Here is a 15089-nt window from a genome sequence, read left to right as displayed (position 1 = left end):
AGGGGGAGGGACTGCAGGAGGTTGGCCGCCGGCCCCATCCCTCTATCCGGCCGTTTCACTGGCGGCAGTGGGCGTCATAGTTCAGATTGTTATGGCGTTCCAGTCGCTGGCTTTTTATATATATAGATAGTAAAGATAAAACAAATTCCAATCTGAACTATAAGTTACCAGATATGATGGTGAACTCATGCCTCAATTTCTTATATTGAGAAAAAATGATTATATACTCTAAGTGATATTTAGGGGCTAGGTTCAACTACTGGATATAAGGCCTATGGGAAAAGAAGGTTTCTAAAGTCCTACAAAGCAATATATCTCCACAAATGAGAGGAAGTCAGCCATATTTCTTCCTCTGATCACCTTCAAAGCATGTGGTATTAAAACTGTAACTTAGATTCACTTTACTTTCAAAGTTTTTAAAAATTCCCTTATTGACCACGTTTCTTGACTTTGGATGTGTTTTTATAATATCTGTCTTTCCATGGATTTTATGCCAATGGAACAGCTTTCAAAGCAGCTATAATTGCACCATATGTGGCAGCAAATGAAAGATCAAGATTGTATATTTTAGGATTTGTATGGGTGTATTTGTGAGTTTATCAAAATGTATAGTTTTGATGGCTTCTCCTAAGAAAAAGTCCAGCCTCTTTTCTTGCTCTGATAGTAATGCAGACTGTGTTTCTGACTCCCAGGTACCAAGAACAAAGCGCCAAACTGCACTTTATCAGGTACAGAAAGACAACCCTAATTCCATACCCATTCTGACATCTTACAATGATTGCCTTTGAGCTGGGTTATGATTCTGTTAGATTTCATATAATTATCGCATGGCACCCTTTTACTGAGTAAATCCTCAGGAATTGCTAATGTAAAGCACCACTACAATTTGGGATGATAATTCCTTCTAGGATGATAAACTTTGAGATGTGGGTTTCTCCAAGCCCTGCCTTGATTCATTAGCTGTTATATAAGGAATCTTACCTTTTTCTTCCATGGGAAGCTCTCCTCTCAGAGTTGCCGTACACACACCTTCCCAGGCCCCCAGTTAACCTTTTGTAATTTCCCAGGGAAAACCTTCACTTGCTGGAGGAGGGGCAAGGCCTGCCCAGAGAGGAGCTGGATGAGCGAATTGCCCGGGAGGAGTTCAGAAGACCCCGGGAGTCCCTGCTGAATATTTGCACTGAGTTCTACAAGCACTGCGGGCCAAGGCTGAAGATCTTGCAAAACCTGGCTGGGGAGCCTCGGGTCACGGCCCTGGAGTTGCTGGATGTGAAGTCCCACATGAGGTACTGTTCTCACTGTTCTTACCCAGAGTATAGATGTAACAGGCAGTGTCTGGGGTGGGGCGGCAGGGGTGGTCCCTAGATAAGAGTTTGAGATACTCAGAATGATGTTTCCAGTGGTTTGATGCATACCATTGCAGGACCCTGGGGGATAATGTATATTAAATTCCTCAAAAAGAATCTCAGAATGGACGGAGGGGGGGGGTGGTGTTGGGGGGGCAATATTCAGAAAAGCACAGCCTGAGCTGCTTAGGCTCAGTGGATAAAGCATGGACCTATATACTGGAGGGTCCTGGGTTTGATTCTGATCAAAGGCACATACTTCAGGCTCAATCCACTGCCCCTGTCAGGAGGCAACCAGTGGATGTGTGTCTCTCTCACATCGATGTTTCTCTCTGTGTGTCTCTCCCTCTCCCTTCTACTCTCTCTAAAAATCAATGGGGAAAAATATCCTTGTTTGAGGATTAACAAAAATAAAAATAATAAAAATTCTATACAGAGACCAGTGACCATTTCAAAATTTTTACTCCTGCCTGGCCAGCATGGCTCAGTGGTTGAGTGTCAGCTTATGAAATAGGAGGTCACGGTTCAATTCCTGGTCAGGGCACATGCCCAGGTTGTGGGCTCGATTCCCAGTGTGAAGTGTGCAGGAGGCAGCCGATCAATTATTCTCTCTCATCATTGATGTTTGTATCTCTCCCTCTCCCTCTCTGAAATCAATAAAAATATTTTTAAAACATTTTTACTCCTGCTATGCCAGGGAGAGGCCCTAGAATTGCATCTCTGTGTACTCATATTTCATTCTTCCTGTGGAGATGCCGTCTCGGTCATTACTCAGATCATAAAGGTTGTAGAATATTTTCAGATTCCTAAAAGGAACATGATTCCAAAGGATCTTCTACTCTGATTTGCAATGGTGGTAAAGGTTCATAAAAATTCCTGGAAAGGGAAATTTCCATGGATAGCAAAATATTTACCTGGAAAGTTTAGTATATCTATAAAGCTAAAGCTAGAGTTGGATTCTAGTCATTTAGAAATAATATTGCAGTTTGGCAAACACACCAGCTTTCTAATTATTGACTTTTTTTTTCTTGTAATTATCCCTTGAAAATTTTAGAATGTACCAAGTGAGGGAATATGAGAGTCCAAAAATGTATAGAGAACACAGGCTCTTTCTCTTCCAAGTTAATTTCACCATCTGAATTGTTGACACTCACCACCCCCCTCCCACCCCCAGAACTCCAGAGCTTCATGCGTGTTCACTCTCCCCACTGTGCACTAATGGGGAAGAGTTTACCTCACACTGAGAATTTCAGCTCCTAGCTGGGAAAGGGGAGGACAGGAGTGTTAAGATCCTGTTGCCATAGCAACCCAGCGCTCCATGTAATACATCCCCCTTCCTTTGGCTGGCCAAGCTCAGTAATTCTGTGAACAGAGCAACACCACATTCCCAGACAGAGAATCACTACTACCAACAGTCATTTTGTGGGAGAAAGGGGAAAACAGTCCTAGAAGATGGAATAGAGGGGAAGAGGGAGAGAGGGAGGGAGGGAGGGAGAGAGAGAGAGAGAGAGAGAGAGAGAGAGAGAGAGAGAGAGAAAGGGAATGATTAGGGAGAGAGGGAGAGAGGGAGAGAGGGAGAGGGAGAGGGAGAGAGAGAGAGAGAATGATTGTGGTAGTAACTGTGGGATAAATTGACCATCTATACCTACACTTTAGGCATTTGTAAGGAGGGGAAAGGATGAGTCAGAGAGACCTGGAGCTCCCTCTAGAGGCAACCCTTATTAAAGGTTAAATGAGCTAGCTCTAGCTGGTTTGGATCAGTGGATAGAGCCTCAGCCTGCAGACTGAAGGGTCCCGGGTTCAGTTCTGGTCAAGGGCACATGCCCAGATTGCAGATTCAATCTCCAGTAGGGGGCATGCAGGAGGCAGCCGATCAATGATTCTCTCTCATCATTGATGTTTCTCTCTCTCTCTCTCCCTCCCTCCCTCCCTCTTCCTTCCCCTCTGAAATCAATAAAAATATAAAATAAAATAAAAAACAAGGTTAAATGAGCTGTCGTTGAGATGGTTTAGCTCGGTGCCTGTCACTGAGTTAATAGAGTCCAGTAGGTACTAATACTAATGCTGGACACTGGGCGTGTAAAATAACATCCTGGTCCTCAACATAATCACAGTCCAATACAAAAGGCACACATAAGGAAATAGCTTCAATGCAGTGTTGCAAGTACTGTATCTCACATGTGTATTTATGTATTTATCATTTTACAAAGTACTTGAGGCTACTTAGAAAATTACAATATACAAAGGGATAAAATGTACAAGTTAGGGAATCAGAACAATGTGAAAAATGATCAGGTGTATAATTATGTCTTTGATAAGATTAACATGTGAAATCTATGTGACTCGATCATATTAGATGCCCTTCATGAACCATAACTTTGACTTTGAGTTTCTGAGTTATCAAAGCAATGAAAAGTGAATGGTCAGTTAAAAAATCATAGTGTCAATAATATTTAAAAAAACTAGGTGTTTGGTAACACATCACTTTTTTTAAAAAAATACAAAGAACAATAAATGTCTTCTGGTTGGTGTTTATTAAAGGAAAGAGTGGTGTGATGAGCAATGTCTTCAACAACAGCCCATAGTAGATAGAGTGCCAGTTTCACTTGGCTGGACGCCTGTCAGTACTGAAAGTTGGCAGGATGTCATAATGCAGGTCAGCAAGAGCAACCTGTCTGGAGCCAGGAGATCTCATTCAAGAGCACAGTTATTTTATGGCATGGATCTATCTATTGGAGAGTAGGCAAAATGTACACCACCAGAGAATAGTTAGACTAAATGTCCTCTATTCATGCAATTTTGCACAACTAGATTTTAATAAAAATGGACCTACCATGCTCGCTGGCCAACAGAGATATTCTAGATGGCTGACTAGGAGCAGATCCATATGCTTTAACCTTACACCAATCAAAGGTTATAATCAAGGTTTTCTCTTATAAATTAAATACACATTTGGATATATGTAGAAGTCAGAGCTAAACATATTTATTTTGGAATTGTGAGCATATAGGTCATAAGAATGGATAGTATCACTCAAGGAGAGAGGGTTGATTTTTAAAAAAGAGGAATGAGGTGATATAAAAGAGAACATATTTGCAAGAAGTATTTGATTCCAGACAAAGAGCCAAGAAGCAGTGTTGAGGCAATCTGTACTCCTGAATATGGTTGGTTGACTGCTCGGCTCTCAGGAAAAAATATTCTTGATGAGCTAGAGTCTCTGCCCTAGGGGAATTGAATTTATTGCCAAATTTGCCCAACCTAACCTGAGAGCTGCAAAGCAATGGGACAGCAGGATAGTAAGATCTGCAAATATTCTCTCTCCTCCCCGCCCTATTTCTCCCCTATTCTCCCTCTCTCTCTTTTTTTCTCCCTCTCCCTCTCAATGAGAAAAATCCCTTCTGTTCTGATTGAAAAGGGGTCCTAGGAATGTTTTTATCAATAAATTATTCATGCAATAGTACAGCAAAGATTGTATTAAAGGAAAATTTTTATTTTATGCTCAAAGCAAATTCATTTTGTAACATGACCAAGTATTAGAGAAATTCAGGTAATAATTTGTAAAATGACTCAAATTCAGCTCCAAATATTGTTTTCAAGCTTAAAATATGTTGGTTGTTTCCCAATGTTATCTGTAAAATAACAAAGGAAAAGAAATATGGACATATAGATACACTCTTATCTGTCACACACACCACCTGAAAAGCAAAGAATTATTTTTGCTTGGCACATTTGTGAGAAAGAGATAAAAGCATTTATCTTGTCTCTCTTGTAATAATCAAAAGGAAATTTCTCCTTATTAACATGCTATAGTTAATGCATGAAAAAAAAGGAATGATGGAAATATTACCATTGTACTACTTCTAATGAATTAGTGGATCTGTGTAATTAATGATGGCAGCCATTAATTAAAAAGAGTGACAACTAGGATCATGTACCTCCTGCTGAAAGTACACATCAGCGCCTGACCAGTGTGGCTCAGTGGTTGAGCATCGACCTATGACCCAGGAGGTCACATTCAATTCTGGGTCAGGGCACATGCCTGGGTTGCAGGCTCGATCCCCGGTGTGGAGTGTGCAGGAGGCAGCCAGTCAATGATTCTCTCTCATCTTTGATGTTTCTATCTCTCTCTCCTACTTCCTTCCTCTCTGAAATCAATAAAAAATATGTTTTTAAAAGTATACATCACCTGTGAAGTATACCAGCCAGAAAATCAACACCTAATCTAACCTAGCAGCTAGCCCCTAACTACCAATTGAATTAAATATGGGGGTCATGGAATACATTAAATGAAACTATGGAAATTTCACCAGCAGAATCCAGAATGCAGGAAACAGCAATTACTTCAACAAATAAATTATAAGATGGCAAAAAAAGAGCAGAAGAGGGGGAACCTACAAATTAAAAAGACTTAGGAGACATATCAAACAAGTAAAATTGATGGGCCTTATTTTATTCTGATTTGTTGTTTTTAAAAATTTATTTCAAAATTATGAGATAATGTGCCAAAATGTTCTTAGTTCAGGGAGTTGGTGTGTTGGAAGGAGGGTGATTAGCATGATGCTGTGTTTAAAAAAAATTTCATTGTGGTGTCCTAAGCTTATGCCTAAGAACAAAACCCATTTCAGGTTGGCAGAAATTGCTCACTCCCTTCTGAAGCTGGCACCATACGACACGCAGACGATGGAGAGCCGGGGGCTTCGACGCTATATCATGGAGATGCTACCTATTACCGACTGGACAGCCGAGGCAGTGAGGCCGGCCCTTATCCTCATTTTAAAGAGATTGGATAGAATGTTCAACAAAATTCATAAGATGCCTACTTTGAGGTGAGGAGACCTCCTACTCAGCTGTTGATACTGCAATCCTCAAAGTTAGGCTTTGTCCATTTTTAAGGTGTTGGATCAATCTGGAGTTGAAGGATTGGCTTGAAAGTTTTCTTTTAGAATATGTGCATAACTAATTAGATTTATGAATGCGTAAGTAGCAGGGTCTATATTTTAAAAAATAGCATTTTCAAAATATATATATTTGTCTAGAAAATTCTTGTTTCTAAGCTATTGTGTTCCTTATCTGACACACATAGGAATTTGATGTGTATCCTTCAATTACTTTTGAAGTAAAGCAGGATATGCCTTGTAAATAAAACAACTAAGGAGAGAAGAAAAATTAATTTGATGTTCAAAAAATACTGTATTTAACATGATATTTTAGGTACCAGTGTAGAGAAATGCCAAGCTTTATAATAATAGGCAACCAGCAGCTTTAAAATATCCTAGGATTGATAGCAAATACTAGTTTTTAACTTTTCGCCTAATTCAGGGCTACTCAATGGACATTATTACCACCTAATCTCCATTCAGTGGCCTGAAGTGCCCATTGGTAGCCTTCCTGTGAGCAGATGCCTCTGACCCAGTCCACCTGAGATCTGAGCGCAGCTTGGACATGTATAGCCATAGTGAGCAGATAGCTCAATTGATAATGCGAATAAACCCTCTAATCTGAATTTTCAAGTTTGAGTTAGTGAGAACATTTTCTGTCCTTTTAAACCAAACCCAAAATCACTGAAATTCTTGCCTTGAGAATTTGTAGCACTTAGTGTTCAATGTGTCAGAGCTTCTCCAGGTTTTAGCCTGTGCTCTTCTTCATTCATGCAGCCACAGAAATTATTGAATTTATTTTAAGAAAGAAATGGAAAGATTTTCCTCTAATAATGAATGGTTTGTTCCTATATCATCTCATGATGATGAATGCCTATGCATTATATTATCAGTGGCATGAAAATACTTGTCTTTAAAGCACTCCTATTTTCTTTAGTGGTCCCAATAGAACATTTGTGCCTATTGGCAAATGACCAAAGTCTTACAAGTCCTACAAGAGTGTATCAAATAAATTATTTTTCTTAAATAATTTTTTATCTAAAGATGTTAAACATACCCATAGGCTGACTCATTTGTCCTATAGCTAAACCAATTATTAAATACATCATGCTTCATAAAAGTAGATTTCTGGATTAATGCTTAGACTTGGTCAATTATAGGCAGTCTTCTTGGGGTGCATGCAGGGAATTTGGGATTGCCTTGGATTTAATTTCTTCAGGTGATCTCAATTTAACAAGAGTAATGTTGATTGAACCTGACCTGTAAGTTACTCAGACATCATAAATGTCAATATCTTCCCATTTATGAACATTTCCATTTTGTCATTGCAGATACCTCATTTTGGTAGGAAATGTAAGCCTAGAAATTATATCCAGGATAATATTTGGAAATAGTATTGATAGCAGTAAAGCCCAGCCGATTTATTTGGTACGGCAATTGCAGACTGGACTGACTTTTATTACTGAAAATCCTATGTTCATTTAATTGGGTTATGTATACTACCTTTTATATTACCAAAGTAAGTAGCCAAAAAGTATCATTTCTTAGGGCAAGAAAGAATACTTTTAAAATAAACTATTTTACTCTAATGTGACTTTTTTTGGCAGGAGTTAGGCCATAAAAGTTCAATTAAGAGTAGTCTGGTTGGAAAGCTGATGAGATCAACTGTACTCTGCTAAAGAGATTTCAGAAATGCAACCTGGGGCCAGATGAGTTCTGTTGGGGGTAATTACCCCTGTGATGGTTTCCTAAAATGGTAGTCTCCTACCCTCTCTTCAAAGTAAAAATAGGGAACTACAAATGCAACCCATTCATCATCTCTGTCTTTTTCTTCGATAGATTTTGTCTCATTAGTCAAGTGGGGCAGGAGTGCCTCTGCCACGTTTTCAGTATCTCCTTCCCTTCCCAGTGTGCTCTGTGCTTTTGGAACAACTGGGTAAACTTCATCCCATGTGAAGTCCTTTGTTGTCTCGACACCCATCCAGTCTTAGATGGCGTCAGAATCACTGTCTCATTCACCTGTTTCAGACTGTCTCCAGAAGGGAGCCAAGCTGCTAATGGCTCCTGTATTGTATTCCAGGCGACAGGTTGAGTGGGAGCCTGCCAGCAATTTGATTGAAGGGGTTTGTTTGACACTGCAGAGGCAGCCAATCATATCCTTCCTGCCTCACCTTAGGTCACTGATCAATGTCTGTGTCAATCTGGTGAGTAGCCAAGTGGCAATCTTATGAAATTTTGCACAATTTAACTCTGCTATTGACTTCTCTGAATTGAAGATTTACAGGTCAACCACTTTGTGCCCCTACCTACCCATGAAATCAGACGGCTCAGGTGACACTGAAAATAGTGAGGTACCTTTCAAGGTGGTGCGTGGGGAGATCCAGGGGCCCGTCCCTACACAGATGGGATTTTGGCGTGCTGCTTCCCACACACTACTTTGACAGTTCACCTCTTCAAGTTGCGCTGAGAGTTGAGGGCTGCCAGTTGGAGAGTGGGGTGGCGGAGACCACACGATTGGCCGGAGATTGAGATAGCCTGGGGTGGGGGAGTTTAAAATACAAAGAGGATTTTTTTTTTCTTTTTTTGGTGCAAAATGACACTCTGAGTTGGCCAGTCTAGGATTTATGTGAAGAAAAACAAATTTTGTATTATTTATGTAATATCTAGAGTCGGGTCCTGACAAGGTTTTGTACGATGTGGAAACCATATTAGAGCATTTCATTGAATGGGATCTGCTGCTTAACTAGTTGAGCAATAAATCTGTAGCTGGAATGCCTAGTGCAAATAGAGCTCTTGCCATCCTCATTGTTGTCAGTACTTGCTCCATCAAAAAAATGTTGACTGCATTCCTTTGAATCCACAAGTAAGTATGTCCAGTCTCCTGATTAGAATAGTTTTGGGACTCATCTCTCATTATTTACATAGTTAGCTGTAAACAACATTCTACAAAACCTTGGCTGAATCCAGTGTTATGTTTGAGCTGACTCCAGACATTACATGCCTTCAGAAGAAGGCAACAAGAACAGATTGAAAGTAACATGCCCAACCTTCAAATTATTATTATTATTGAATGACACTCCCTTACAATGGTTGCATGAAATTGCAATAGCCAAGGCTGGTCATGTGCTCTGTTTGTATTTCAGGTGATGGGAGTGGTAGGACCTTCCAGTGTTGCTGATGGATTACCCCTTCTTCATCTCAGCCCTTATCTCTCACCACCTCTGCCCTTCAGCACAGCTGTTGTCCGGCTTGTAGCATTGCAGATACAGGTGTGACTGCCTTACCTGTTTGTCACGCTCATTAAGTTGCTGGTTGAGGCACCAGATCATGGTGTTCTCTTTTTGTTTTCTGCAAAGGCTGGGCAAAATCTGTGAAACAGAAGTGTGAACATCTCCAAACTTTTACAGTTTGGAGTCTCAGCCCTGAGCTTGGCCCTAAGTTGTGCTTCTGTAATTCTTCTTGAGATCTCAAAAATAGCAGAGTCGTTCAGTCCTACCATAACCTCAGGAACCACTTCAGTCATTTAAAATGTTGCATACACCATAGGAAAATAATAGTTCTCAGATAATCAGCACACAATTATTAATTAAAAGAGACAGTAATATTCAAAGTCTGGTTTTAAATTATTTGTAGAAAGAATGGTAATATACAGTTCTTTCAAATGTTATTACTAGACTTTGAATATTTTAATTTTCTTTAATGATTGTGGATTGAATATTCTGGGTACTTTTTTTCATTCTCCCAGCTATTTTATTTCTTAAAATTAGAATAATCATTCCCAAGGCAAAAAGTGCAGAATGCAAATTCCCCTGCCTCTTTCTGTGTGTCTGATGTTTGTGACTGATAAATCTTGGGAAGTATACAACTGATGTAAATGGATAACTGACCCATTCATTGTCGATGTTTGTGACTGATAAATCTTGGGAAGTATACAACTAATGTAACTGACCCATTCATTGTGTGACAGCCATGCTTGGTGGGCTATCATCCAGAGAATGGGAAGATGATAGAAAAGAAATTAAGCAAGAACTGTGGCTCCCATGCAGAGGGAAACAATGATATCCCTAAAGTGATACACTTCAATAATTTGGGTACAGAGATCATTTCTTTCTTTCTGTATTACCTATTGCCTCCTGGCTTGGAGAAGGCCTTATGCAGGGGTCAGAGGACTTTTAAATGACTTCCAAGTGGATCAGGGGGCAAGTTCTCATTTTCTTCCTTTCCTTTTGTCTTGCAATTATTTATTGGTGGACCCATGGAGAAAACGAATGGGGAAATATGGTTGTTTTGTAGCAGACCATAATTTTTCATTTAATACTCAAGACGTTATTGTTTTTTTAGGTATATAGCTCTCAGTTATGTCAAGCAAATAATGGTAAAGTATCAGTTTTGAGTGAATCTTGGATGCTGCACAGATGACAATCGAACTCAGTTTACAGGAGCAACCACCAGGGAGTCACCATCTCGGTCATGCTGTATTAAAACAAACATGAGTATGGGGGTCAATTAATCTCTTTTTCTATTATTGCTGCACAGGCTTTAAAAGAAGATTTCCCTTTAAGCCATGTGATCTCCCCATTCACCAATCAAGAGCGAAGGGAAGGGATGCTTTTAAACCTACTCATCCCATTTGTGCTCACAGTAGGATCTGGAAGCAAAGGTCTGATTAATTTAACTAAAGGAAATTTATCACTGTTTCGTTGTCTTAAATGTCAGGTTTTATTTCTCTTTCTTTTTCCCAAAAAGGCCATCACTGAAGTCGATCTGAATGATTTAAACAGAGTTACCTTAGGAAATAGATTTTTCTTCATTTTCAATTTAGCTACCCTGGGTCAAGACTTTCTCTGCTCCATTTCTTAGAAGATCAGTTGTATTCAAAATCACTTCAGTACAGCAAAAATCAGGAGACCATTGTTTCAATTAAGAAAATGGTATTAATTAAAGTACAGTATTATAGAATTGACAGATGAATGGGCCATGTAACCTCCAGCCACTGGGGTTAGTATAATCCTGCCACTGCCATTAAATTCCAATATAGTTTCATCACTCTTCCTTCTTGGGAGGATTTTTCTTTTAGGCAAGTTTATATCAAATGTAAAGACTGTACATTATGAGTATTTGAGCAGAAAAAGGAAAGGCGATTGAAATGGTAAGCAGGAGATTTGGCTAAGAACACAAGCCCTTGGACGCTGACCATGGAGCAAACAGTACCAGGAACACTTGTCCATAGGAGAAGCTGTACTTTGTGGGGAAAGACCCGCATTTCTAGTTTGGAATTGGACAGAGAGCTGAGTTCTGTGTCTGATGTGGGAAGCCCGCATTTCTAGTTTGGAATTGGACAGAGAGCTGAGTTGTTCTGTGTCTGATGTGGGAAGTCTACCTCGTGACTTGCTTTTCTTTCCACTTCCCTTTCCCGAACTCTGCCCCTCAGATAGCCCGTGGCTGGAGCAGCCCGAGGTGCAGCTGCTACTGCAGACGGTCATCAACGTGCTCCTGCCTCCGCGGATCATCAGCACGTCCAGGAGCAAGAACTTCATGTTGGAGAGCTCCCCCGCTCACTGCTCCACCCCGGGGGACGTCGGGAAAGACCTGCGCAGGGAAGGGCTGGCAGAGTCCACCAGCCAAGCTGCGTACTTAGGTGGGTTCTTCCTCTGTCTCCCCTCCTTTCTCTCTCTGTAGATACACAGGTGTATATAGAGGTATGTATGCAGGTGTATGTATATGAATATACATACCTACTTAGTTACCATCCACTTTGACTCAAAAAATATATATATTTTTAAAGGCCTCCATCAGGAAAGTACTGAAAGACTCCACTTGAGCAAGTAAGAAGCACCACCCTTGCAAAAGAGTCTGTTTTCTGTCAATAAACACATGTCCAAAAACAGTCTGTTAATATCTGTGAGGCCTAAATTGCTGGGTCATTTCTGTAAGAGCCTCCATCAGGAAAGTACTGAAAGACTCCACTTGAGCAAAGTAAGAAGCACCACCCTTGCAAAAGAGTCTGGTTTCTGTCAATAAACACATGTCCAAAAACAGTCTGTTCATATCTGTGAGGCCTAAATCGCTTGGTCATTTCTGTAAGAGGGTCTGGGCCTGTAAGGAAGGCTTCTGCAGTGAGAATTCCTCCTTGTTGACTAAGCATGAGATCGCTAATGAGGCTATCATCCCTAACTGTTATCAGATCGAGCCTCAGCCTAGTGTAGGAGGACACTGCATTGCACAGCTCGTGGGATGTATTGGTCTGTCAGCTGTGTGAATGGAGCCCCTAGAGTTGGGCAGCCTACATCCTGCACAGCAGGACATATGGCCTTGCCATATATTATGCCCTCCTACTAGCTGTTCTCTTCCCTTACAATATGGTCTTAAATCTCTATCTTGATCTTCACTCCAGTGATCTTGCTCTCCCGCAAGCTTGCTGACTCCCTTTCCCTCCACTCCTGCTTTCCCATCACCCTGCCCCTGCCTTTCACTTGATCCTGACCCATGCAATACTGGAAAGCCACTCTTTGGCCCTGAATAACCTAAGCCAGGGGGGAAAGACCACTCTTGCCACCGTACTGAGAATCAGGAGCATGCCAGCAGAAAATCACAAAAGGAGGAAGTTGAGTAAATCTTGTCTGACATTTTCAATTCATCAAAGCAGGTCTTGGTGAGGAGTATAAGATGGACACATACACCTGTAACATCAGGTGCTTGATGTTGGGAATGTAAGTGGTGTATGGACTGCATTATGAAGGGGTGCATTTGAAAATGATGTGATTGACAATGAGAATAAAAAAGGGGTAAAAACGGAAGATGCATGTGCATAAGCCCTACCCATGTGGGGCTTGGCTGCCAGAGGCATGAGAATACAGGGTTCGGGTAAACTCCAGACTCTGGGACAAAGCCCCATGTGAGGTTTGGGATTATAGAGAGGATGTGGAGAAAGAGGGCTTCACGTCTAAGAGGAGGATAGGAGAAAACACTTAAGTGACTCTTCTTAGTTCTCTCCACTTTCTACCTTTTTAATGAAGGCCGCTCCTGTGGTCACTCTGCCAAGCTACTGGAGCTATATTTTAAATTCATTTTTACATTTATTTGAGCATTACTGTGCACTCGGAGGTGTTTTCTGTTCTTCACATTATCATCACATTGCACCCTCATAACAACTCTAAGAAGCCTATGTGTCATTTTCGGAATAAAGAGGCTAAGGCCCAGAAAGATAGAGTAACTTACCTAAAGCCTCACAGTTAAGAAGTGGCAGGTCCAAATTTCAAGTCCAAGCCATCTAGCAGCAGAGTTCCTGCACTTGAGCCCTTTGCTATTCTGTTTGCGTGTTGGGCTGATGGAGGAGAAGATGCAAGTGGCATGGCAGAAGCCCAGAAAAGGCCAGCGGGAACATAGCAGTAGAAATGTCACCAGGATCAGGGTAGGGGAAGAGCAGGGTTGCTTTTTGATCAGTTGTTTGTTTAGCTGCGGGAGAGGAATTGAGATGAGTGGTTGCTGTGAAAAGTGAGATTTTTGAGGAGGGAGGTGGGTAAAGAAGAATCTTACAATATCTCACTCTGTTACATGGCATGGTTTTTTCCTGGAAATGCCCTAAATTGGGAAAGGTGTGTGACTCTTGAGGACTTTAAGGAGTCGGATATCTGTGTGTCTTTTAGTTACCGAGATGGGCCTTCAGTCATGATCAAGAAGGCCCAGGGCCCCTTGATGGCCCCATGGCAGACTCTGGGGTGGAGGTGGGCGGGGAGAGTGGCCAACCAAGCTCCCACCAATCTTTGACGTCTTTCCAGCATCCTGGTTGGTGGTCCTGACATACTAGGAATTCCCCTTTGGGGCGGGGGGTGGGGGGTAGATTATGACACGGCTGCCAGAACCTGGAAAGGAAGAGATATTGTGAAAGAAATCCAACAGGGCTTAGTAATAGACCTGATGCACAATATGGAGGGGGGCGGGGGGAGGAGAGGAGTTTTTCGTTGTTGTTTTTTAATCTGGAAGGATATACTCCAACACACCTACTGGTTACCCCCTAGGGAGCAGTCCAGGGTGGGGTCCAAAAGAGAGCTGAGGGGAAGGACATTTTGTTTTTAACTTTGTGCATTTCTGCATGGTTGGATTTTACTTTTAATAACAAGAATATATTATTTCTATGCTTAAAAGGAAAACATTTTAGAACACTCATGTTTTAGTTTAGGATGTGGGTGATATGCTGGTATTACCAGAAAGCCGCCACCATGACCAAATGTTTGGAAAGCAAAATAGTGTCCACACATCATGTGTAGAACACATTTCCCTTTCAATTCTACGAACTGCTTTGCAATGTCTTTTTCAAAAATAGTACTTAAATGCCCCCTAAGAAAGACATCTGTGCTCTCCGATTCAGAATGAAAACATGTCTACCACACAAATGTTTGTCTTCGTGTCAGAACACTCTCGCTCGCTCAGGGGTACGCGTAGGTTTGGGGAATCATGGAGAGAGTTTGGAAATTTAGAAACGTCCTGATGCATGGCGGGCGGTGGGGTGGGCAGCTGGGGGCGGGCAGGGCTCCTCCGAAGCTCCAGACCGAGGCTCAGTCTTCTCTCTCCCTCTGTGAAGCTCTCAAGGTGATTCTCGTCTGCTTCGAGAGGCAGCTCGGGAGCCAGTGGTACTGGCTGAGCCTCCAGGTGAAGGAGATGGCCCTGCGGAAGGTGGGAGGCCTGGCCCTGTGGGACTTCCTGGACTTCATCGTGCGGACCCGAATACCCATCTTCGTGCTCCTGCGCCCGTTCATCCAGTGCAAGGTGCGCTGCGTGCGTCTCCTTCCAGGAGTGGCAGCCCCAGGAGTGAGCTGCTCTGCCGGCTCAGGCAGGGCTACTGCAGCGATGTTCATGGACGAACCAT

At 41.7% G+C, this 15089-nt stretch overlaps 1 protein-coding gene across 10 annotated transcripts in view; it reads left to right on the top strand.

The window, feature by feature from the left end:
- The window catches only part of UNC80 (unc-80 homolog (C. elegans)), a 176271-nt gene that overhangs the window by 143193 nt on the left and 17989 nt on the right, over positions 1 to 15089 (top strand). For all 10 annotated transcript variants that reach the window (XM_005874189.2, XM_014546052.1, XM_005874188.2 and 7 more), the window contains 8 exons: positions 693 to 728; positions 1068 to 1286; positions 5972 to 6172; positions 8304 to 8427; positions 9367 to 9492; positions 10760 to 10883; positions 11655 to 11861; positions 14805 to 14989. In XM_005874189.2, the coding sequence (XP_005874251.1) occupies positions 693 to 728; positions 1068 to 1286; positions 5972 to 6172; positions 8304 to 8427; positions 9367 to 9492; positions 10760 to 10883; positions 11655 to 11861; positions 14805 to 14989 (1222 nt within the window). The remainder of the gene's footprint in view (positions 1 to 692; positions 729 to 1067; positions 1287 to 5971; positions 6173 to 8303; positions 8428 to 9366; positions 9493 to 10759; positions 10884 to 11654; positions 11862 to 14804; positions 14990 to 15089) is intronic.

The sequence above is a fragment of the Myotis brandtii genome, unplaced genomic scaffold (genome assembly GCF_000412655.1).
Source record: "Myotis brandtii unplaced genomic scaffold, ASM41265v1 scaffold43, whole genome shotgun sequence".
NCBI classification, from domain to species: domain Eukaryota; kingdom Metazoa; phylum Chordata; class Mammalia; order Chiroptera; family Vespertilionidae; genus Myotis; species Myotis brandtii.
This window is presented reverse-complemented; position numbering and strand designations above follow the sequence as displayed.